This window comes from Geotrypetes seraphini, chromosome 3, assembly GCF_902459505.1.
Source record: "Geotrypetes seraphini chromosome 3, aGeoSer1.1, whole genome shotgun sequence".
In the NCBI taxonomy this organism is placed as follows: domain Eukaryota; kingdom Metazoa; phylum Chordata; class Amphibia; order Gymnophiona; family Dermophiidae; genus Geotrypetes; species Geotrypetes seraphini.
The window spans coordinates 248,688,833-248,711,695 of NC_047086.1; the positions used below are offsets into that span (position 1 = coordinate 248,688,833).

A 22,863-nucleotide genomic window follows, 5' to 3' on the forward strand; every position below is an offset into this window, starting at 1 on the left:
CCTCTACCCCTCCTGGCAGAGAGGGTAAGACCATGGACAAGTTTGGCAAGAGGCTCTACCAGAATGCCATGCTGGCCAATAGGGCGAACAATTATTCATTCCATTTTTCATTTTACATGAAACATTTGGTTCAACAGCTGTCCGCCCTCCAAAAATACCTCCCGGAACGAAAGGTTCCACTTTTTCAGCAACACATCTCTGGCCTCCTTCAGTTGCGCAAGTTTATGGTCCGCTCGATATACGACTCATTCGAGCTCACCTCCCGTGCCTCTGCCATGGCCGTAGCCATGCGCCGCTTGGCCTGGCTGAGAGTCTCCGACCTGGACATCAACCACCAAGATCGTCGGGGATGAGCTTTTTGGAGAGTCACTGGATTCCACCACCCAGAAACTCTCCGCCCATGAAACAAGGTGGGACACCCTGATCAAACCAAAGAAGAAGGCTCCGCCTGCCCGACCTTATCGACCTCAGTCATCTTATCAGCGCAGGTTCTCAGCCAGGCCACTCAATCAGCCTCCTCAACAACCTCGGCGGCCACGTCAACAGCAGCACCATGCCCAGGCTCGCTCTCAGGCCACTCAACCCTCCAAGCCTCTTCAGCCTGCTAAGCAATCCCAGCCCTTTTGACTCTTCTCTCCAGGGCATAGCCAGTCATCCACCCTCGCTTCCTCTTCCACAACCAATCGGAGGTCGTCTCACCGTATTCTCCAGCCGTTGGGAGGTCATCACATCCGACCAATGGGTCCTCAACATCATCCGCCACGGCTACTCTCTCAACTTCCAGACTCTTCCACCAGACAACCTTCCCGTAGAGTCTGCTTCACACTCATCTCAAACCCCCCTCCTCCTGAGGGAGGTTCAATCCCTCCTCCTTCTCAATGCCATCGAAGAAGTACCTCCAGATCAAAGGGGTCAGGGATTCTACTCCCGCTACTTCCTGGTACCCAAAAAGACGGGAGACCTCCGTCCCATTCTCGATCTCAGGGACCTCAACAAGTGTCTGGTCAAGGAGAAGTTCAGAATGCTCTCCCTTGCCACACTCTACCCTCTTCTTTCTCAACACGACTGGCTGTGTTCCCTGGACCTCAAAGAGGCCTACACTCACATCTCCATCAATCAGAATTCTCGCCGCTACCTGCGGTTCCAGGTGCTGCACCACCACTATCAGTACAAGGTGCTACCGTTCGGCCTCGCTTCCTCACCCAGGGTCTTCACCAAGTGCCTTATAGTGGTAGCAGCCTTCCTCAGGTCTCACAACCTCCAGGTGTTCCCCTACTTGGACGATTGGTTGGTGAAAGCACCTTCATCTCCACTTGTGCTACAAGCTACTCATCACACCATCTCTCTCCTCCACCTCCTGGGGTTCGTGATCAACTACCCCAAGTCGCACTTACTTCCCACCCAGCGACTTCAATTCATCGGAGCTATTCTGGACACCACTCTAATGAGGGCTTTTCTCCCCTCCGATCGTCAGTGCACTCTGCTCCACCTCTGTCGTCAGGTGCACCAACACTCCTCCATTCCTGCTCGACAAATGATGGTCCTCCTGGGACACATGGCCTCGACAGTACATGTCCTTCCTCTGGCACGTCTCCACCTCCGCACGCCTCAATGGACTCTCGCCAACCAATGGTCACAGACTACGGATCTTCTTTCTCATCCCATCTCTGTGACATCATCTCTTCAGCAATCTCTCCAATGGTGGTTGAACTCCTCAAATCTTTCCAGGGGTCTGCTCTTTCATCTGCCCCCTCACTCTATGATCATCACCACGGATGCGTCCCCCTACGCGTGGGGAGCTCACCTGGGAGATCTACGCACCCAGGGCCTTTGGACCCCACAGGAGCGTCGACATCACATCAATTTCCTGGAACTCAGAGCCATGTTCTACGCCCTCAAAGCTTTCCAACATCTTCTCTGCCCTCAGGTTCTCCTCCTGTGCACAGACAATCAAGTCGCCATGTACTACATAAACAAGCAAGGCGGCACCGGATCTCGCCCCCTTTGTTTGGAGGCTCTACGCATCTGGACCTGGGCCACGGACCGCAATCTCTTCCTCAGGGCGGTCTATATCCAGGGCGAACAGAACTCCCTGGCCGACAATCTCAGCCGCATCCTTCAACCTCACGAGTGGACGTTGGACCCTCCGACTCTACTCTCCATCTTTGCTCGATGGGGCACTCCGCAGGTGGACCTCTTTGCAGCACCTCACAATCATCAGCTGCCCCTCTTCTGCTCCAGACTCTTCTCTCCTCACCGTCTGGCACCGGATGCATTCCTTCTCGATTGGAGGGATCGATTCCTGTATGCCTTCCCTCCACTTCCTCTGATGTTGCGGACCTTGTCCAAGCTCCGCAAGGACAAAGCCACCATGATTCTCATTGCCCCTCGGTGGCCTCGTCAACACTGGTTCTCCCTCCTGCTCCAACTCAGCTCCAGGGAGCCCATTCCTCTTCCTGTGTTTCCTACTCTACTTACACAGCAGCATCAGTCTCTACTGCATCAAAATCTGTCTTCACTCCACCTGACAGCTTGGTTTCTCTCGGGCTGACCTCTCCGGAGAATCTATCTCAACCTGTCCGCCTCATTTTGGACGCCTCCAGGAAACCGGCCACTCTCCAATGTTACCATCAGAAGTGGACCAGATTCTCCTCGTGGTGTCTCCGGCATCAGCATGAACCCACCTCTCTAGCGGTGGAACTCGTATTGGATTATCTGCTCTCGCTGTCCAATGCTGGCCTCAAGTCTACCTCCATCAGAGTCCACCTCAGTGCCATCACTGCGTTTCATGAGCCTATTCTCGGAAAACCCCTCACGGCTCATCCTCTGGTTTCCAGATTTATGAGAGGTCTCTTCAATATCAAACCGCCTCTCAAGCCTCTCCTGTCGTCTGGGACCTGAATGTGGTTCTATCAGCACTCATGAAACCTCCGTTTGAGCCTCTTGCCACAACTTCGCTCAGGCTTCTTACCTGGAAGGTGCTTTTCCTAATTGCCATCACCTCTGCCAGGAGAGTTAGCGAACTGCATGCACTGGTTGCTGACCCACCGTTCACTGTTTTTCACCATGACAATGTTGTTCTGCGTACCCACCCTAAATTCCTTCCCAAGGTGGTCTCGGCTTTTCACCTCAACCAGTCCATTGTGTTGCCCGTCTTCTTCCCTAAACCTCACTCGCATCCTGGGGAACAGGCGTTGCACACGCTGGATTGTAAGCGTGCACTTGCTTACTACCTTGATCGTACCAGAGCTCACCGAACATCCCCTCAGCTATTTTTGTCTTTCGATCCCAACCTTTTGGGTCGTCCTGTCTCCAAACGGACACTTTCAAATTGGCTTGCTGCCTGTATTGCATTCTGCTATGCTCGGGCCGGTCTCTCACTGGAAGGAGCTGTCACGGCCCACAGAGTCCGAGCTATGGCTGCTTCCGTAGCTTTCCTCCGTTCCACGCCCATCGAGGAAATCTGCAAGGCAGCCACTTGGTCCTCAGTTCACACGTTCATTACTCACTACTGTCTGGATGCGTTCTCCAGACGGGATGGACACTTCGGCCAATCTGTGTTACAAAATTTATTTTCATAATGGCCAACCATCCCCCCTCCCTTTTTGTTAGCTTGGAGGTCACCCATGTGTTAAGAATATGCTGCCTGCTTGTCCTGGGATAAAGCACAGTTACTTACCGTAACAGGTGTTATCCAGGGACAGCAGGCAGATATTCTTACGTCCCACCCACCTCCCCGGGTTGGCTTCTTAGCTGGCTTATCCTAACTGGGGACCACGCACTCCTCCGTCAGGCGGGAAGGCACTCGCGCACGCGCGGTGCGGCCAACTAGAAACTTCTAGTTAAAAAGGTCCGTACCGAGGGCTCCGTCGGTGACGTCACCCATGTGTTAAGAATATCTGCCTGCTGTCCCTGGATAACACCTGTTACGGTAAGTAACTGTGCTTTCTTGCATGATCTTTATGGCGTCTGTCTCTTCTATTCTCGGATTCGCCTGCTGCTATGAGGTCAGCTACTATTTCAGAGCCTCCATATGAATTGGTTTTGTGGGGTTCTTCCCTTTCACTTTTGCTGAGGATGGTTATACACCACATATTAGTCCTCTATTCATTTCCTTCCCTTGCTCTCCACCTATTTGTATCAGACAATATATCTGATTTTGTTGAGGGATATTAACCATTCAGATGCCAATTTTCCCACCATACCCTTTAGTTAAGCTAGGGAGTCCCATCTGTGGGAATATGCTGCCTGTTTTTCCTGGGATAAAGCACAGTTACTTACCGTAAAGTGTTATCCAGGGACAGCAAGCAGATATTCTTACTTCCCCCCCACCGCCCCTAGTTGGCTTCTACACTTGGGCATAGAACTGACGATTTCACAAGCTGGCATCAGGCAGGAAGGCACTCGTGCATACACGATGCGGGCAGTCTCAAAGCTTTCTAAAGCTTAAAGTGACAGTATATTTTAGTTTTGACTGTATCAGGCTCCTTGGATGATGTCACTCATCTATGAGAATATCTGTCTGCTGTCCCCAGATAACACCTGTTACGGTATCTAACTGTGCTTATTCGAATATAAACTGAGGTAATCTTTTTCTGCATCCTGCCTCCCTGCCCTGTGCCCTCTCCCTCCCGATGCCTTGCAGACCTCCACAAGGCCTGCCGTAAGACCTGGTGGTCCAGTGGTGGGCTGGGACAGGAGGGATCCATCTCACCTCCTGACCCGGCTGACTCAAAAAACTTTTACCTCCCCAACATACCTTTAAAATCCCTGGTGGGCCGGGATAGGAGGTATCACCCCTGCCTCCTGTCCTGGCCGACTATGACTTCTTTTATCCCATGTTCCTTTAAAATTCCCAGTGGTCCAGCAGTGAACTAGAGCAGGAGCAATTTTCCCATGCTCCTGCCCCTTGCGGAGCCGCTAGTGAATGGCTGCCGTGAATTCGCATGAATCCTGTGAGAACGCACAGCAGCAATTCACTAGTGGTTCTGTACAGGGTAGAAACATGGGAAGACCACGCCTCCGGTTCACCGCTGGACCACCGGGGATTTTAAAGATATGCGGGGGAGGCGGGAGGGCGGTAAAAGTTTTTTGAGTTGGCCGGAACAGGAAGTGGGAGGGATCCTACTGCTTAACCACCAGGTCTTACTGCAGGCCCGGGGAAGGCCTGCAATAGGTCTGGGAGAGGTGCAGGTGGGCACTGACCCGAATATAAGCCGATACCCCCATTTTTGAGCCGTTTATTTGGTTCCAAAATCTCAGCATAGTTGAGTATATATAGTAAGTGATATATCTTTGATTCAGAAACCTGGAATTTCCTTATTTGAATGCAGTGATTTAATGCAAGCCCATGGGGGCAAATAAGCAGAGGAAAGTCTTGGAAGCACAGGCTCTAAAGTTCTATAAATGATCTTGTCATCTCCCTATAAACAGTTCTTCAGCTTTCTAATCTGAAGAATTTCTGTGTTAGTTTTTAATTGTCACAGTTCAAGCCTACTCGTGTTAAAAGCATTGCTTGCTTGATTTCTTAATTTTGTAAAATCCCAAATTTTTTTCCTAGTGGGAATAAGAGATTTGCCTTAAAATTTTGAATTTTAAATTGGAAGGCAGTGGCAAACCATCCCACTATTAGTATGCCAAGAAACCATCAAGGAAGTGTCGGCCCCCCACATAAGTTGTTCACAACTTGGAACTCACATACAGGTGACTTACCTTACCTTGTCTTGTCTAAGACGATGCAGAACTTCTCAGAAATGTAAATTGGAATTGCAGAATACAATGCTTCATGCATCCTGGAATTCTACAGGAAGAGAAAACAGGTCCAGTCACAGCCTAATTAACTGTGCCTTTTCATCCCAACATAATTCTGAAATAAGGTGATTGTCCAAAAACATCCTTCAGGAAACTGTAATTTAAGTTTCTATGGATTATCTTATTTATTTAGGTTCCCTTTTATCAAACTGCAATAGTTAGGGGGGGGGAGAGTTTCATCTCCAGCCGCTGCGGTGAAAGTTCCAACGCTCATAAAATTCCTATGAGCATTGGAGCTTTTACCACAGTGGCCGGTGTTAAAAACCCTAAGGGCTCCTTTTACTAAGCTGCGATAGCGGTTTTAGCATGCGCACTAGACGCTAACGCCAGCATTGAGCTGGTGTTAGTTGTAGCATGGGTTTAGCACGTGCGGCAATTCTGCGTGCGCTAAAAACGCTATCACAGCTTAGTAAAAGGAGCCCAAGTGGCTTGATAAAATGTTTGTGCTATGAATTAACTGGGCTATATGACAAATTGCATTATCACCAAATTTAAAAGTTTTAGTATCTCTCAAATGACAAAATTATAGTAATGTTGAATATCATATTGATTTGTTATTTTATGTGTTTTAGTGGCAGGATGTGCTAGATATAATTGGAAAAGCCCTGCAAGACAACAACATGATGTATGCACAGATCAATGGAATCAATAAATTTCAGGTATGAAATGGAGAGGCTCCTGAGAAAATGAAAGTGTCATGGGATAGGTGGCAAAGTTCAGTTGTGGATTAAGAATTTGTTATCAGATAGAAAACAGAGGGTAGGGTTAAAGGGTCATTTTTCTCAATGGAGGAGAGTAAACAGTGGAGTGCCGCAGGGGTCTGTACTAGGACCGGTGCTATTTAATTTATTTATAAATTATCTGGAAATTGGAATGACGAGTGAAGTGATTAAATCTGCAGATGATACTAAGCTGTTCAAAGTTGTTAAAACACATGCGGATTGTGAAAATTGCAGGCGGACCTTAGGAAATTGGAAGACTGGGCATCCAAATGGCAGAAGAAATTTAATGTGGACAAATGCAAAGTGATGCACATTGGGAAGAATAACCTGAATCGCAGTTACTGGATGCTAGGGTCCACCTTGGGGGATTAGCGCCCAAGAAAAGGATCTGGGTATCATCATAGTCAATACAATGAAACTTTCCGCCCAATGTGCGGTGGCGGTCAAAAAAGCAAACAGGATGCTAGGAATTATTAAAAAAGGGACCCTTGCCTGAATGTTAAGTACGAAAAGGCCATTGCTGTGAAGCATAACACTTTGATTTCCTTTAATAAAATATGGGATCCTTTATTTTCTCATTGCAGTGAATCAATTGCCACTTGATCTTTGGTATAGTTGTGTTCTTTCAGCCACTTATTTTATTGATAACTGATCAGCCAATATCTTACTCTTTAATACTAAACTAAACTAAACCTTAAGTTTATATACCGCATCATCTCCACGGATGTTGTGGAGCTCGGCACGGTTTACAAGAACTTAAAATATAGGAAGAGAAGGAAAAAAAGAATTTACATGAACTTATATATAGAAGAGAAGAGTAAGGGGGGATAGAATTACATTTTAGTGAAAAGCCAGGTTTTTAGCTGCTTGCGGAATAATTGGAGGGAGCCCAAGTTCCGCAGCGGGGTAGTAAGGTCGTTCCAAAGACCTGTGATTCTGAAGAGAAGGGATTTTCCCAGTTTTCCTGCATAGCGAATACCGTGTAGAGAGGGGAAGGATAATTTATACTACAAGCAAATTATTCTGATTATCTCTTATGTATGTTATTTTTACCATATTGTATGCTTTGTATCCTTCTCTGTGTACAATTTGTTTATTGTATTTACAAACTGTTTTATTCATATTATATAAATAAAACTTTTTGAACTGAAAAAAAAGGGATGGTTAACAAGACTAAGAATGTTATAATGCCCCTGTATCACTCCATGGTGCGATCTCATCTGGAGTATTGCATTCATTTCTGGTCTCCTTATCTGAAGAAAGATAAAGTGGCGCTAGAAAAGGTTCAAAGAAGAGTGACCAAGATGATAAAGGGGATGGAACTCCTCTCATGAGGAAAGACTAAAACGGTTAAGGCTCTTCAGCTTGGAAAAGAGTCGGCTGAGGGGAGAAATGATTGAAGTCTACAAAATCCTGAGTGAAGTAGAACGGATACAAGTGGATTGATTTTTCACTCCGTCAAAAATTACAAAGACTAGGGGACACTTGATGAAGTTACAGGGAAATACTTTTAAAACAATAAGAGGAAATATTTTTTCACTCAGAGAATAGTTAAGCTCTGGAACACATTGCCAGAGATTGTGGTAAGAGCGGATAGCATAGCTGGTTTTAAGAAAGGTTTGGATAAATTCCTGGAGGAAAAGTCTATAGTCTGTTATTGAGAAAAACATGGGGGAAGCCATTGCTTGCCCTGGATCGGTAGCATGGAATATTGCTATTCCTTGGGTTTTAGCCAGGTACTAATGACCTGGATTGGCCACTGAGAACGGGCTACTGGGCTTGATGGACCATTGGTCTGACCCAGTAAGGCTATTCTTATGTTCTTATGATAGTGTGGTAAGACTAAACTTACAAGACAGATAGATGCCTATCTGACTTGATATTGGGTTACTGGTGGTTTTCATGTATACGTTGTGAAACACACAGAAAGAGTATCATACAGCCTTGCTGTATAGCTGCTGGATATGTCTTATTTTCAGAAAACAACGAAAAAAACTGCAGATTATGTACAAATGCAGGCGTAGTTTATTAATAAATGCAGTAACATATACAACCTTATGGCCAACCAAGGGACCCCTTGTGCTATGTCTTATTTTCAGACATCCTTGTATACTTAAATAAATGTCCCGTTTTTGCCCTGGTAAATTACTGTGGAAACAGTGTGCTAAAATGAGCCCAATGGCTTGGCTTCAGATTCTGTCACTTTTTTCTTGGCCCCCAGAAAAAAAATTGTATCCTGACTAACTGTTTTCCAGTTGCCCCTAGGGTGTACTTGTAGAGCTAGACACAAGAGTTTAACATAAGAAAATATTTCCTCACAAAAAGCTCGATAGATGGTAGATGTGATGGTGGGAACAAAATTAACATTTTCAAAAAAGCATGTTACAAGCATAGTGGAAAGTGAGCGCATAGTAAAACATGAAATAAGGACTGTGGTATTATAGCAGGAGAATGGGCAACGAGGATTTGCATTATGGTCTTTGTCTTCTGTTATACTTTGGGTTTTGTATGCTTTTGGACTCAAAAAAGGAACCATAGCCCAAGTTACTCAACCAGAAGATTGTTGTTGCTATCCCTAAATAACAGAGGTAGGTTCACACATCAAGGCTTCTGGAACCTCAGTTGGCTACCACATTCACTTAATGGCAGCGAGCAAGCTTAAAGCAGATTTTTACTGGGTTAATAATAAGATGACCAGTAGTGAAAAGTAGACTGACTAGCCATGTCCCTTCTTTCCTTCGTACCCACTTTCTAAGGTATGTATATTAAACTACAATCACTTTGAATATTTCTTCCTAAAATATTTACAAATAATCTTTCATGGAAATTGAAGCACTGTGATGGCTCATTTTTTCTAGGGAAATTTAATATTTCTGTTCTGTTCGGATTTTTAATTGAAAGTGTCCACTTTTAAGTAAAGTAATATTTTTTTTTCAGGAAGAAAATAATGAGCCTCTCCAGTGTTTCTAGGACTGCAAGCCCATTTTCTTAGGAAAACTCCCTATGGAGATTCTCTTTGAAAATTTGGCTGGCATATGGGACATGAGTACAAAGTACATGCTAGAAATGATGTGTAATGATTTGGTTATGCAGGCTCCATGTAGAATTTCTTTCCTTTGACCTATCTCTGACCTTTTTTTTGTCAGGTAAGAGTACAAGCACTATGTACATATATGTTTCACCAGCAGCAAAGGAATGGGAAACAATCCATCTCTATTTTTCACAGGTTTACCACTGTGAAAATATCAGACTGCTCCTTAAAAGGGTTGCAGTTCTCATGTTCAAAGGTCACTAGATATATTTAATAATTGGCTTTTATCCCAGGACAAGCAGGCAGCATATTCTCACGGATGGGTGACGTCACCACGGAGCCCTCGATACGGACCGGACCACTTTAAGAACTTAGAAAGTTCTTGATGCCCACACCGCGCATGTGCGAGTGCCTTCCCGCCCAACGGAGGCACATGGGCCCTCAGTTTTTTCATTTCCGCGAAGCTAGTCAGTCGCTCATTTTTCGCGTGTGCGTTTTCGCTGTCTTCTCGCTCATGCGGGTTTTATTTTTTTGTTTAGTTTCTTCAGGATTCGTTCCTTTATTTTCTTTCTACTTCATGACATTCTTAGGGAGACTTATTATAAAAATTTAGAAACACCTTTAACTGTTCCTGGAGCTCCCCGGAAGCTGGACTCTCTTTACAGGGTGGTGACTCTTCCTGGATTTGATAAGCCACAACTGCCCCATGAGTCTCTTCTTGTTGAGTCTACTCTTAAGAAATCTGCAGGTGCCAGTGTTTCTGCGTCTGTTCCTCCTGGCAGAGAGGGTAAAACTATGGATCGTTTGGCAAATGTTTATTTCAGAATTCTACGCTTGCAAATCGGTCTGGAAATTATGCTTTCCATTTCTCGTTTTACTTTAAACATTTAATCCAACAAGTGTCTGCTTTCCAGAAATATTTACCTGACCGAAAGCTTCCTCTTTTTCAGCAGCACATTGCTTCTTTGTTCCAATTAAGAAAGTTTTTGATTCGCTCTGTTTATGATACCTTTGAGCTTACCTCCAGAGCTACCGCCTGTTGCCATGAGAAGGTTAGCTTGGCTTCGAGTTTCTGAATTGGATGTCAATCATCAGGATCGTCTAGCCAATGCTCCTTGTTTGGGCGATGAACTTTTTGATGAGTCTTTAAATACTACAACTCAGAAGCTCTCTGCTCATGAAACCAGGTGGGATACTTTACTTAAGAACAAGAAACAGCCTCCACCTGTTCGATCTTACAGGCTGCAATCTACTTACCAACGTAGGTTTGCTGCCTCAGTCTCAGCCTCAACCTCAGTCTCAACCTCAGTCTCAACCTCGGAGGCCACATCAGACTCAGCAACAGCAACCTCGTCAGCAACAGCAGAAGCAACCGGCTGCACAACCTAAATATCAGCAGCCCTTTTGACCTGTTTCTTCGGAGCATAGCCAATCTCAACATTTCTCATCAATTGCCTCAATCCATAGGGGGGTCGTCTTCAATGGTTCATCAGTCATTGGGAACTCATCACTTCGAATCATTTGGTCCTCACTGTCATTCGTAAGGGTTACACTCTTCATTTCCAGACTCTTCCTCCAGACTGTCCTCCAAAAGAGTCTGCTTTGGACCCTGCATAATCCTCCATTCTTCTTTAGGAAGTTCAATCTCTTCTTCAACTAAATACCATCGAAGAAGTTCCTCTCAATCAGCAGGGGAAAGGGTTTTATTCCCGTTACTTCTTGGTTCCCAAGAAGATGGGAGGACTCAGACCCATCTTGGATCTCAGAGCTCTCAACAACTTCTTGGTCAGAGAAAAGTTCAGGATGTTGTCCCTAGCTCTCCTGTATCCTCATCTCAATCTCAATGATTGGCTATGCTCCCTAGTCCTCAAAGAAGCCTACATGCATATACCCATGCATCCGGCCTCTCGGAAGTACCTTCGGTTTCAAATTCATCATCATCATTACCAGTACAAGGTTCTTCCCTTCGGGTTGGCATCTTCTCCCCGAGTTTTCACGAAATGCCTGATTGTAGTAGCCGCCTGTCTACGGTTACATGGTCTCCAGGTCTTTCCTTATCTGGATGACTGGTTGATCAAGGAGCTCTCTGCTCAGAGAGTAGCTCATGCAACATCTCAAACCATCTCCTTTCTTCAGCTTCTGGAATTCGAAGTCAACTTTCCCAAATCTCATCTCATTCCGACACAGCATCTCCAATTCATTGGGGCAATTCTGGACACCATTCAGATGAGGGCATTTCTTCCACCAGATCGACTTCAGAATCTCATTCATCTTTGTCAGTACGTCCTTCCTCGTTATACCATCTCTGCCAGACATATGATGGACCTTTTGGGACATATAGCTTCAATGGTTCAAGTCACATCCCTGGCAAGACTTCATCTGCGCACTCCTCAATGGACTCTGGTGTCCCAGAGGTCTCAAGCCAGGGATCATCTCTCAAAGCACATCCATTACACCATCGCTTCTGCAGTCTCTTCGTTGGTGGATGACCTCCTCCAATCTTTCCAGAGGTCTTCTTTTTCACTTGCCACCTCATCACAAGATCATCACCACAGACGCGTCCCCTTATGCTTGGGGGGCGCATATGGATGATCTGCAGACTCAGGGTTTCTGGACTGCCTACGAGAAGAAATTTCATATCAATTTTCTGGAACTCAGAGCGATGTTTTACGCCCTCAAGGCGTTTCAAAATCTCCTCTGTCCTCAAGTCCTCCTCCTTTGCATGGACAATCAAGTAGCAATGTATTACATCAACAAACAGGGAGGCACGGGCTCTCTCCTGTTGTGTCAGGAGGCTCAAAAGATTTGGTCCTGAGCGACAGCTCGCAATCTGTTCCTGAAAGCTGTCTACATTCAAGGTGAGAAGAATTCTCTAGCAGACAACCTTCAGCCTCATGAATGGACTCTTGATGCTGTCACTCTCCAGTCAGTCTTTGCTCAATGGGGCACTCCGCAGGTGGACTTGTTTGCAGTGCCTCACAATCATCAGTTGCCCCAGTTTTGCTCCAGACTTTACTCCCCTCTTCGTCTGGCGGCGGATGCCTTCCTACTGGATTGGACGGGTCGGTTTCTATATGCCTTCCCTCCTCTTCCTCTCATATTGTGAACTCTGTTCAAACTCAAGAGAGAAGCAGCCACCATGCTTCTCATTGCTCCTCGGTGGCCCAGACAACATTGGTTTTCCCTCCTCCTTCAACTCAGTTCCAGGGAACCCATACTACTTCCAGTGTTTCCTACTCTACTTACTCAGAATCAGCAATCCCTTCTACATCCCAACCTTCAGTCTCTGCACCTGACAGCTTGGTTTCTCTCGGGCTGAGCTCTACTCAGATGCTCCTTTCTCAGCATATTCGTCACATCATTGCTGCTTCTAGGAAACTGGCCACACAGCAATGTTATCAACAGAAGTGGACTCAGTTTTCATCCTGGTGTTTACTTCATCATCATGATCCTACTTCATTGGCAGTAGAATTAGTACTGGATTATCTCCTTTCTCTATCGGATGCTGGTCTTAAATCTACATCCATTAGAGTTCATCTCAGTGCTATTACTGCTTTTCAGGAATCAGTGCAGGGCAAACCTCTTACTGCTCATCCTCTCGTATCCAGATTCATGAAAGGGCTTTTCAATGTTAAACCACTTCTCAAGCCTCCATGGTTCTTTCCAGTTTGATGAAGCCTCCGTTTGAACCAATAGCCACGGCTCATCTTAAGTTTCTTACCTGGAAAGTAGTCTTTTTGATTGCTCTCACCTCTGCCAGGAGGGTCAGTGAGTTGCATGCACTGGTAACGGATCCACCTTTTACAGTTTTTTTTATCATGATAAGGTGGTTCTCCTTACTCATCCAAAGTTTCTGCTGACTTTCACCTCAATCAGTCTATTGTTGTTCCAGTGTTTTTCCCAAAGCCTCATTCTCTTCCTGGGGAACGAGCCTTGCATACTTTAGACTCTAAACGAGCTTTGGCTTATTACCTGGATCGCACAAAGCCACATAGAACCTCTCCCCAATTTTTTCTCTCTTGTGATCCGAATAAGTTGGGACATCCTGTTTCCAAAAGAATGATTTCCAACTGGCTTGCCACCTGCGTTTCGTTCTGTTATGCTCAGACTGGACTGGCACTGGAGAGCCATGTCACAGACCATAAAGTTCGAGCTATGGCAGCTTCTGTTGCTTTCCTCAGATCTACTCCAATTGAGGAAATCTGCAAAGCTGCCACCTGGTCCTCAGTTCATACATTCACTTCTCACTACTGTCTGGAGTCTTTTTCCAGACGGGATGGGCACTTCGACCAATCTGTACTACAAAATGTATTTTCTTAATGGCCAACTTTCCCACCATCCCATTCTGTTAGCTTTGAGGTCACCCATCCTTGAGAATATGCTGCCTGCTTGTCCTGGGATAAAGCACAGTTACTTACCATAACAGGTGTTATCCAGGGACAGCAGGCAGATATTCTCACAACCCTCCCACCTCCCCGGATTGGCTTCTTAGCTGGCTTAACTTAACTGAGGGACCGCACGCCTCCGTCAGGCGGGATGGCACTCGCGCATGCGCGGTGCGGGCATCAAGAACTTTCTGAGTTCTTAAAGTGGTCCATACCAAGGGCTCCGTGGTAATGTCACCCATCCGTGAGAATATCTGCCTGCTGTCCCTGGATAACACCTGTTACGGTAAGTAACTGTGCTATTTTGTGTGTATTACTATAAATTGAGCATATTTAAAATATGCTTAACTGCAGTGTGCAGTGAATGCATAACAGGTAAATCATCTTTTACATGATCCTATCAGAATTTATGAAGTTCATTTTTTAATCTTTCAGGAGAATCTCTGTGCATTTAAGTATGATCCTGATATCAATATTTTGCTGCTGCCCCTGCACACGGGTTCCAATGGACTGAATATAATCGAGGCGACTCATGTTCTGTTGACTGAGCCCATATTGAACCCAGCACATGAACTTCAGGCCATTGGCAGAGTACACCGTATTGGACAGACAAAGTAAGATTGGATAATCATTGTTTATGTATCTGTCAGAAACCACTGCACATTGTTCACAGATGACTGCCATCCCAGCTTCACGCTACGTAGTTTCTAGATTAGGAACAAATCATCAGAACAGGATTAAAAAGAAGATAAACCATAATATTTAAAATTCATTTAGAATTGTTTACTCCAATTTGTGTAGGGACTTATTTACTAAGCTGCATTTGCATTAAATGCATGGTAGATATCTTAAAAATGCCAAAAACGCTCCCTAGCAGTTACCATGCATTTATTTTGGCATTTACCACTTGATAACTGCAAAATCTCAATGCAGTTTAGTAATTAGCAGCCATAATATATAATGACCTAAATTTGAGATGAGGAAATATAGAAGAATAAAAAACCCATGGTGGCAGCCACGGGGTAACAAAACAAGTAAAGCAATGGGCACAGCAGTTGTGGAGTCGAGATCAGTTTATTATTCCCAGCATTTGTGCCATCAGATGCTGAGATTAATAAACTGTTCTTGACTCCACAATTGCTGTGTCCATCATGTCACTTGTTTTGTTATCCTAATGACTAAATTTACCTTAATTTGATATGACAGTAGTGATATCACATGTAAAATAATAATCTTAAGTGAAAGCGAATTGTAATGCCTTGACTATTACTCTGAGCTCTTTGTGAAGGATGGGATATAAAACCAACCAAATAAATAAAAATAAGGCACCATCTGGCATTACTTTCTGTTAGTATTTATAATGTGAAAACACAAACAGATAAAGTATCCTCCTCTCTCCACTTACAACAAAACTATTTGGTGGCAAAATTGTCAGGCAATTAGCTTTATTCAGTGACCAACAATGAAAACAATAAGGCAACATTTTAGCAGGTAATTAACTATGGGTCCTGTTTACTAACGTGCAGTAAGATTTTACTTCTATAATTGTCAGAGTCAGGTCTTAAGACCAATTCAGGAAGATTTTGCCTGAGTCCAGCCGATGCTTACATCATGATGTAGAAGACAAACTCATGGCTCTTCAGCTTTTAGTTGTTCACTTCAGGTGGGGCTTGCTTTTATTGAAGCCTCTCATCAAGCCTCCTATGAGATCATGAGGTTTCAAAGATGTTTTTAATTCATCTCTTTTTGAACTGCTCGATACCTGTCACCTGAAGTATCTGACCTGGAAGACTTTATTTTTGGTAGTGGTTACTTCAGTCCACAAGGGTCCATGAGCTCCAGGCTCTAGCAACTGATCTACCTTACATGAAGTTTTATAACAGAGTGGTTTTGTGCACACGTCCTTCCATCTTAATCAGTCAATTGTTCTGCCAACCATTTTTACCAAACCACATCAAGGTGAAAGTGCATTGCATACTCTGGACTGTAAGAGAGTCTTGTGGCCTTCTATTTGGAGTGGACTAAAACCCATAGACAGTCCACCCATCTGTTTCTTTTGACCCAAACAGAATATGAGCTGCAAATTGCATTTGTTTTACTTATGCCCAGATTGGGATGACTCTTTAATCAGAACAACTGCTTTGGTAGACTACTTGAGATCAGCCTCCATAGAGGAAATTTGCAGAGCCGCCAAGTGGACTCCAGTCCAACAGTTCACATCACTGTGGTTTGGAAAATGACCAGTGGGATAGTTGGTTTGGTCAGACAGTCCTTCAGAATCTGGAGTATAGAATCCAACACTACCACCAGGCCCTTTTTCATTTCTGTTCCTGGCTGCCTAAAAAAATAATAATAGTTATATGTTTGTTAGAATATTCCTAGGCCTTACCTGTTGCAGGCCTGTTACCCCTGTTTTTAATTAAGACAGCCTGATAACTAGGGATTCCCAAAAGAAAGACTATTTGCATCCTACTTGTTCTTGAAGAAAACTTACCTGTGGCAGGTGTTCTCTGAGGGCAGCAAGATAAATATTCTTACCCACCCACCTCCCCTTAGAGTTGAATTCTATCAGCTATTCATAGTGGTTCTGTGCAACAGCAACAAGCAGGAAAATATGTGCATGGGCAGTGAGTTGCTTCTAAAACTTTCTGGAATATTTGTTGGGGAGCATACCAACGCAGGGTCATCAAATGATATTACCCAAGAGAGAGAATATGCATCCTGATGTCATCAGAGAAAACCTGCTACAGTTAAGTAACTTTGTTTTCCAGATATGCATACGCGTACATCCTGTTTTAAAAAAAAAAAAAAAAAACCAGCAATAAGAAGACATAAATTGCACTTGTTCACACCTAAAGGAAGGTGGTAGATCACAAATTTGCATTTCATTTTAAGTTACCTGATTCCTATAATACAGTGGTGCCTCCTTGCCAAATCAGCACATTTCTTTTACACTTTTCTGCAAGTCTGTGGTCCCAGCAAGCTACTTTAACCTACAGTGCCTTTTGGGAGTCTTAAAAAAATTAAAATAAAAAATTTCTCCTCCTTAGGAGGCACTAAAGTACAGCATCCCCATAAGCTCCATCCACTACACTTCAGTTCCATTACTCTGATAATTGTAGTGTAGTGGATGGAGCTTATTACTTAGTTAAGCCTTGAATGTTGCCCCAGTGTCATCCTGATTATCTCAGCTCCGTCAACGAAGGGATCCTTCATCTTCTACATTCTCCAGCCCACTAATTTATCACCTATCTCCACTTCAGTAGAGAAATTAAGCCTTCTACACCTAAAAAAAAGAGAGACAGACATGTTTACCTTTAGAAGGAGAACCTTAGGCTTAACTTGAGCCTACTCAGTTCCAGTTCAAATCTTCACTTTGGTATCTCATATTTTCCAAGGACAAGCAGGGTAACAAGTTCTCACATCAGAGTGACATCACCAGTGGAGCACAGAGTGATATCGCCAGTGCAGCTTAGAATACACTCAAAGCTTTTGAGTTGCTTGAAAATATATGAATGCCACTTCCTATTTGCTGCTGTTGTGTGAAATCATCTCAGTCTGTCTTTCCTCCAAGCCAGTCAGACTTGCCTCAAGATGACATTTTCTATACAAATTTTGTACTTTTTATAATTTCTTTTCTCATTTCCATTTGCTTTCCTGCAGTACTTTTTCCTGTTAATGCCTTAGGTTTTTTCATCATTTTTGTTTCCTTATGTTTTTTTTCTATCATTGGTTTAGGCCTTGCTGAGGATTTTCAGCTCCCACTTAAAGTACTTGCAAAACTGAGTCACTTGATATCACAGTAGCTAGTTTTCTGAACAAGGGACCTGATTCCATAAGCGGCGCCTAATTTGGTAGGTGCCAAGGGAAATGGAACCTATCAGATATTATTCAAGGTTAGGTGACGTTTATAGAATTGCATCTAGTGACACCTAAATCAAGTGAGGTGTCATTAGCAGTCATAATGTTAGACACTGATATATTGGGCCAGAGTTTCCTAACCTAATGTACTGGTGCTTAATTCAATCCACTCCTAAACTCTACCCCTGGTCTTGTTTACTCTCTGGGTAGGCACCTCAGAGTAAACGCCTTCGTCGAAGTTGTAGGCACATAATAAGGTGCCTACCTGCAAATAATTTTTTTTTAATTGGTTTTTAATTAACAGCACCAATTGAACCAACAGAAAAATTTAGTTAAGCATTTATATTGGCTAGGCATGTCGATCTAGGCACCTAATGGTAGATGCTATTTATGGAATCAGGCCCAAGATGTCCCAGAAAGAAAATCTCTCAGTGGGTTTAAGAAGTGCACCCAGTTCATCAAGATCATATCGAGTATAGATAACCATAACTGGTTTCTGCAATGCCTGGGGTCAAACCATGCTCTCATCTCAAATAATGTCCAGAGATGTCCAACGTATGACTGCATGGTCAAGAGAAGCAGAGCAATTGTAGTTTTGGCACTGAAGTTCTACAGTTTTGTATGCTTGAACCTTCTACTAGAGATAGTTTCTGGCAGGTGGAGCAGGGTCTGGCTTAATCTCCATTCCCTCCTGCCTATCCCTAATTCATTTCTTTACTTATAGTCTTAATTTATTGTCAAGTATTCTAATTAGGACAACAGGAGAACTCTTTATATACCAGGGGATGCAGTATCCTCTCGCACCAAGAATGTGTGTCCAGGGGCTTCTTCCCAGGAGGGAAGAGCTAGGACAGCTATTGTAGATGGTGATTCGATCATTAAGCATGGAGATAACTGGGTGGCTGGTGGGTGCAAGGATCGCCTGATCACTTGCCTGCCTGATGCAAAGGTGACGGACCTCACACATCACATAGTTAGGATTTTAGATAGTGCTGGGGAGAAGCCAGTTGTCTTGGTACACATAGGTACCAATGATATAGGAAAATGTGGGAGGGAGGTTCTGTAAGCCAAATTTAGGCTCTTAGCTAGAAAGCTGAAATCCAGATCCTCCAGGGTAACGTTTTCAGAAATGCTCCCAATTCCATGCTCTGGACCCAAGAGGCAGGCAGAGCTCCGAAGTCTCACTGCGTGGTTGAGACAATGGTGCAGGGATGAAGGATTTAGATTTATTAGGAACTGGGCAACCTTCTGAGAAAGGGGGGAGCTTGTTCCAAAAGGATGGACTCCACCTTAACCGGGATAGAACCAGGCTGCTGGCGCTAATGTTTAAAAAGGAGATAGAGCAGTTTTTAAACTGAGATGTGGGGGAAAGCCAACAGTTGCCCATGAGCGAATGGTTCGGTGTGAGATATCCTTGAAGGATGCTATTGAAACAGGATATTTAGGGAGTCCCAGCAGAGAGGGTTCAATAATGGTGAAAGAAAGCTAGGAAGGTTTAAGAGGAAGGCAGAGTAAAAGACTCAAATTTTCTGTGTCTTCTCAGCAGCCTGTAGTTACAAGAAAAACACAAATTTGAAGTGTCTGTATACAAATGCTAGAAACTTAAAAAATAAAATAGGAGAGTTAAGCCCTCTTCTATCAAACTGATAGCAGTTTTTAGCACGGGGAGCCGCACTGAATGGCCCGCGCTGCTCCCGACGCTCATTGAGTTCCTATGAGCGTCGGGAGTTTTGCGGGCCATTCAGCGTGGCTCCCCGCACTAAAAACTACTATTGCAGTTTGATAGATGAGGGCCTTAGAGTATACAGCATTGAATGATGAGGTAGATATAATAGGCATCTCAGAGACCTGCTCGAAGGAGGACAATCAATGGGACACTATTACCTGGATACAAATTATATCGCAAGGGTAGAGTAGATCAAATTGGAGGGTGGGTTTAAATATATGTTAAAGAGGGAATTGAATCAAATAAAATAAACATTCTGCATGACATAGATAGCAGTGTGGAATCCATATGGATAGAAATTCCATTTGTGAAGGGAAGGAATATAAAGGTAGGGTTATACTACCATCCCCCGGGACAAAATGAGCAGATAGATGAAGAAATGTTTTCAGAGATTAGGAAAGCTGGAGAATGATTTAATAATAATGATAATAATAATTTTCGATCCAAGATGGCTGCCGCTATCTGATTGCCGGTAGGACGCCGGAGAGTGTCTCTCTTACCGCTTTGAAAATGCCGAAAAGAAGAGGCAAGAGCATTGGTGGTGCCTCTCAGCGCTCGGGACCTGTGGCTCTTACAGCTGATGACATCTTCAGGTGCCTCCAAAGTGAGCAGGATCGTTCGGGGATTCGCATGTTGGGAGCGCCGGCAGAGAGGAGTGCTTCGGCGGATATCCCCGGGCTAGATGTCACGCTGAGCCCCGACGTTAGGACGCCTCCCCTTCAGTTGTTGCCACTGGGAGCCAGCTCTCCGCGAGAGGAAAGTATGTCTGAAGAGGCAGTGTTCTCCTCTCGAGAGGCCAGCGAACTGGAGGGCTCACTATAGGGAACAGCACAAAAGGATTTTTTCCTTTTGGAAGGACCAGCGACTGGGACAACTGTGTCTAAGGGGGAACAAGGCACAGGGGAGGTAAACCATTCAATTGAGAAAACCAGTATTGCACAAATATCTTCTTTTGCTCCTGTTAAACCCCCAGAGATTACTCTAGATTCGCTTTGGGATCTAGTTTTCACTTTGGGAAATTCCCTCAATCCTCAAATAAAGAACTTAGAAAAGGAATTAAAAATCCAGAAAGAAGAAATTAAAACCTTGAAACAAGACATTGTAGTAATAAAGACTGAAATTCAGGAAGAAAAGAAGGACTTAAAAATGGTTAAAAGTAATCAAGACTCAATTGTAAAAGATAACCTAATTATGAGGAGAAAATTGGAAGCACTTGAAAATAACAGTCGGATTAACAATTTGCGTTTGATTAATTTTCCAAAGGTTTTATCAATCTCTCCAAGAGATATAATAAAACGTTACTTTCTGGAAATCCTAAAAATTCCTGAGAACTCCTTACCACCACTGTCAAGAGTGTATTATTTGCCTAAAAAGAATCAGGACTCTCAAAAGAAAGACGAGGATGGAAAACCACAGGAAAGTTCTTTAAAGCTTTATTGGAACAATCTGATAGAGAGGTGGCTAGTCCAGCCACTCTCTTATTGACTGTGGCTTTGGCTCCAGACAGAGATTGGATCCTTAAACTTTTCTTTAAAAATAGATCTAGAGATTTCCTTGGCTTCCATATTCAAATTTTTCCTGATGTTTCGAGAGAAACTCAAAAGAGAAGGAGGGAATTTTTATTATTGAAACTAGGTGTGATCCAGATAGGGGGTTTCTTTTTTCTTAGATACCCTTGTAAATGTGTAATCAGATATAGTACATTTAAATATATTTTCTTTGAACCGGCTCATTTGACGGCTTTCCTTTCTACGAAGCGCCTTGAAAAAGGAGAAATATCTGTGTCTAAATAATAATTTAAGCTCTCTTTCAGCAACAGATAATGTGATTTGGTTTGACTGTTATTGCATTGTATTCACTCCTAATCCTTAAATCTTGGATCCAATTTTGAGGACTAATGTGGGATTAAGTTGAAGAATATATTATTTTTTCATGTAGCGCTGGTTTATTTTCAAGTTTGAAAATAATTAATGTTATGTTTTCTTGATTGCACTTTTCTGTACAAGATGATAGGCTTGTTAAATAATTTGAAAACTTATAAATAAATAAATAATTTTATTTTTATATACCGCCATACCCAAAAAGTTCTAGGCAGTTCACAGCAATTAATTGAAATACAAACAATTGGAATTACAGAAACATGGTGGACAGAGGAGAATCAATGGGATGTGGCGCTGCCGGGGTACAAGCTCTACAGGAGGGACAGGACCCACAAAAAGGGGGGAGGCATAGCAATATATGTAAAGGACTCTATCTACTCGGTCGGGATGGATATGGCAACGAAGGCAGAGGGGCTGGAATCACTATGGATCAAATTGCCGGGAAACAAGGGTGCAGGCATAAAACTGGGGCTGTACTATCGCCCACCTGGTACGCCAGAAGGAGTTGGACACGACTTGGAATCTGAACTGAGACAGGAATGCGGGACTGGAAGTGTAACAGTGATGGGGGACTTCAACTACCCAGGGATAGACTGGAGTACGGGTCACTCCAACTGCACTAGGGAAACAGGATTTGTAGAAGCTGTGAGGGACTGCTTCATGGAGCAACTAGTCAGGGAACCGACGCGAGGGGGTGCTACTCTTGACCTCATCCTAAACGGATTAGGGGGGCCTGCAAGAGAGGTAGAAGTGGGAGGACCACTAGGCAACAGTGACCACAACACGATCAGATTCACATTAGAAAGGGGGACACCCATAGTAAGGAGGACCGCAACAACTGCGCTCAACTTCAGTAAAGGGAACTATGTTGCTATGAGGAAAATGGTGGGGAGGAAGCTCAGAAACATCTTTAGGATGGAGACTGTAGGAAGCGCCAGGACCCTATTCAGGGACACCCTGCAGGAAGCACAAAGAATGTTCGTCCCCAGTTTCAGGAAAGGATGCAAGAACAAGCGGTCAAAGGACCCGGTTTGGATGTCAACAGAAGTAAAGAGGGCAATAAATGACAAAAAAGTATCCTTCCGGAGATGGAAAAAGGATCCAACGGAGGAAAATCACCAGACACACAGGAAATGCCAAAAGGAATGCCACCGAGAGGTTAGAAAAGCAAAAGGGAAATACGAAGAGGGGCTGGCCAGGGAGGCGAAAAACTTCAAGGCATTCTTCAGTTACGTTAAGGGGAAGCGACCAGCGAGAGAGGAGGTGGGGCCGTTGGACGATGGGGATAGGAAGGGAGCGATTAAGGAGGATAAAGAGGTAGCTGAGAGGTTGAACACGTTCTTCTCATCGGTTTTCACGAGAGAAGACACATCTATTATACCGGACTCAGAGGAGCTCATGAGTGGGGAACAGGCTGAAAAATTGGAGCACATAGAGGTAAGTAAGG

The 22,863-nt window shown here is 44.1% G+C and overlaps 1 protein-coding gene across 3 annotated transcripts in view; it reads left to right on the forward strand.

The window, feature by feature from the left end:
- The window catches only part of SHPRH (SNF2 histone linker PHD RING helicase), a 299,247-nt gene that overhangs the window by 263,480 nt on the left and 12,904 nt on the right, over nt 1–22,863 (forward strand). For all 3 annotated transcript variants that reach the window (XM_033937312.1, XM_033937311.1, XM_033937310.1), the window contains 2 exons: nt 6,384–6,470; nt 14,385–14,563. In XM_033937312.1, the coding sequence (XP_033793203.1) occupies nt 6,384–6,470; nt 14,385–14,563 (266 nt within the window). The remainder of the gene's footprint in view (nt 1–6,383; nt 6,471–14,384; nt 14,564–22,863) is intronic.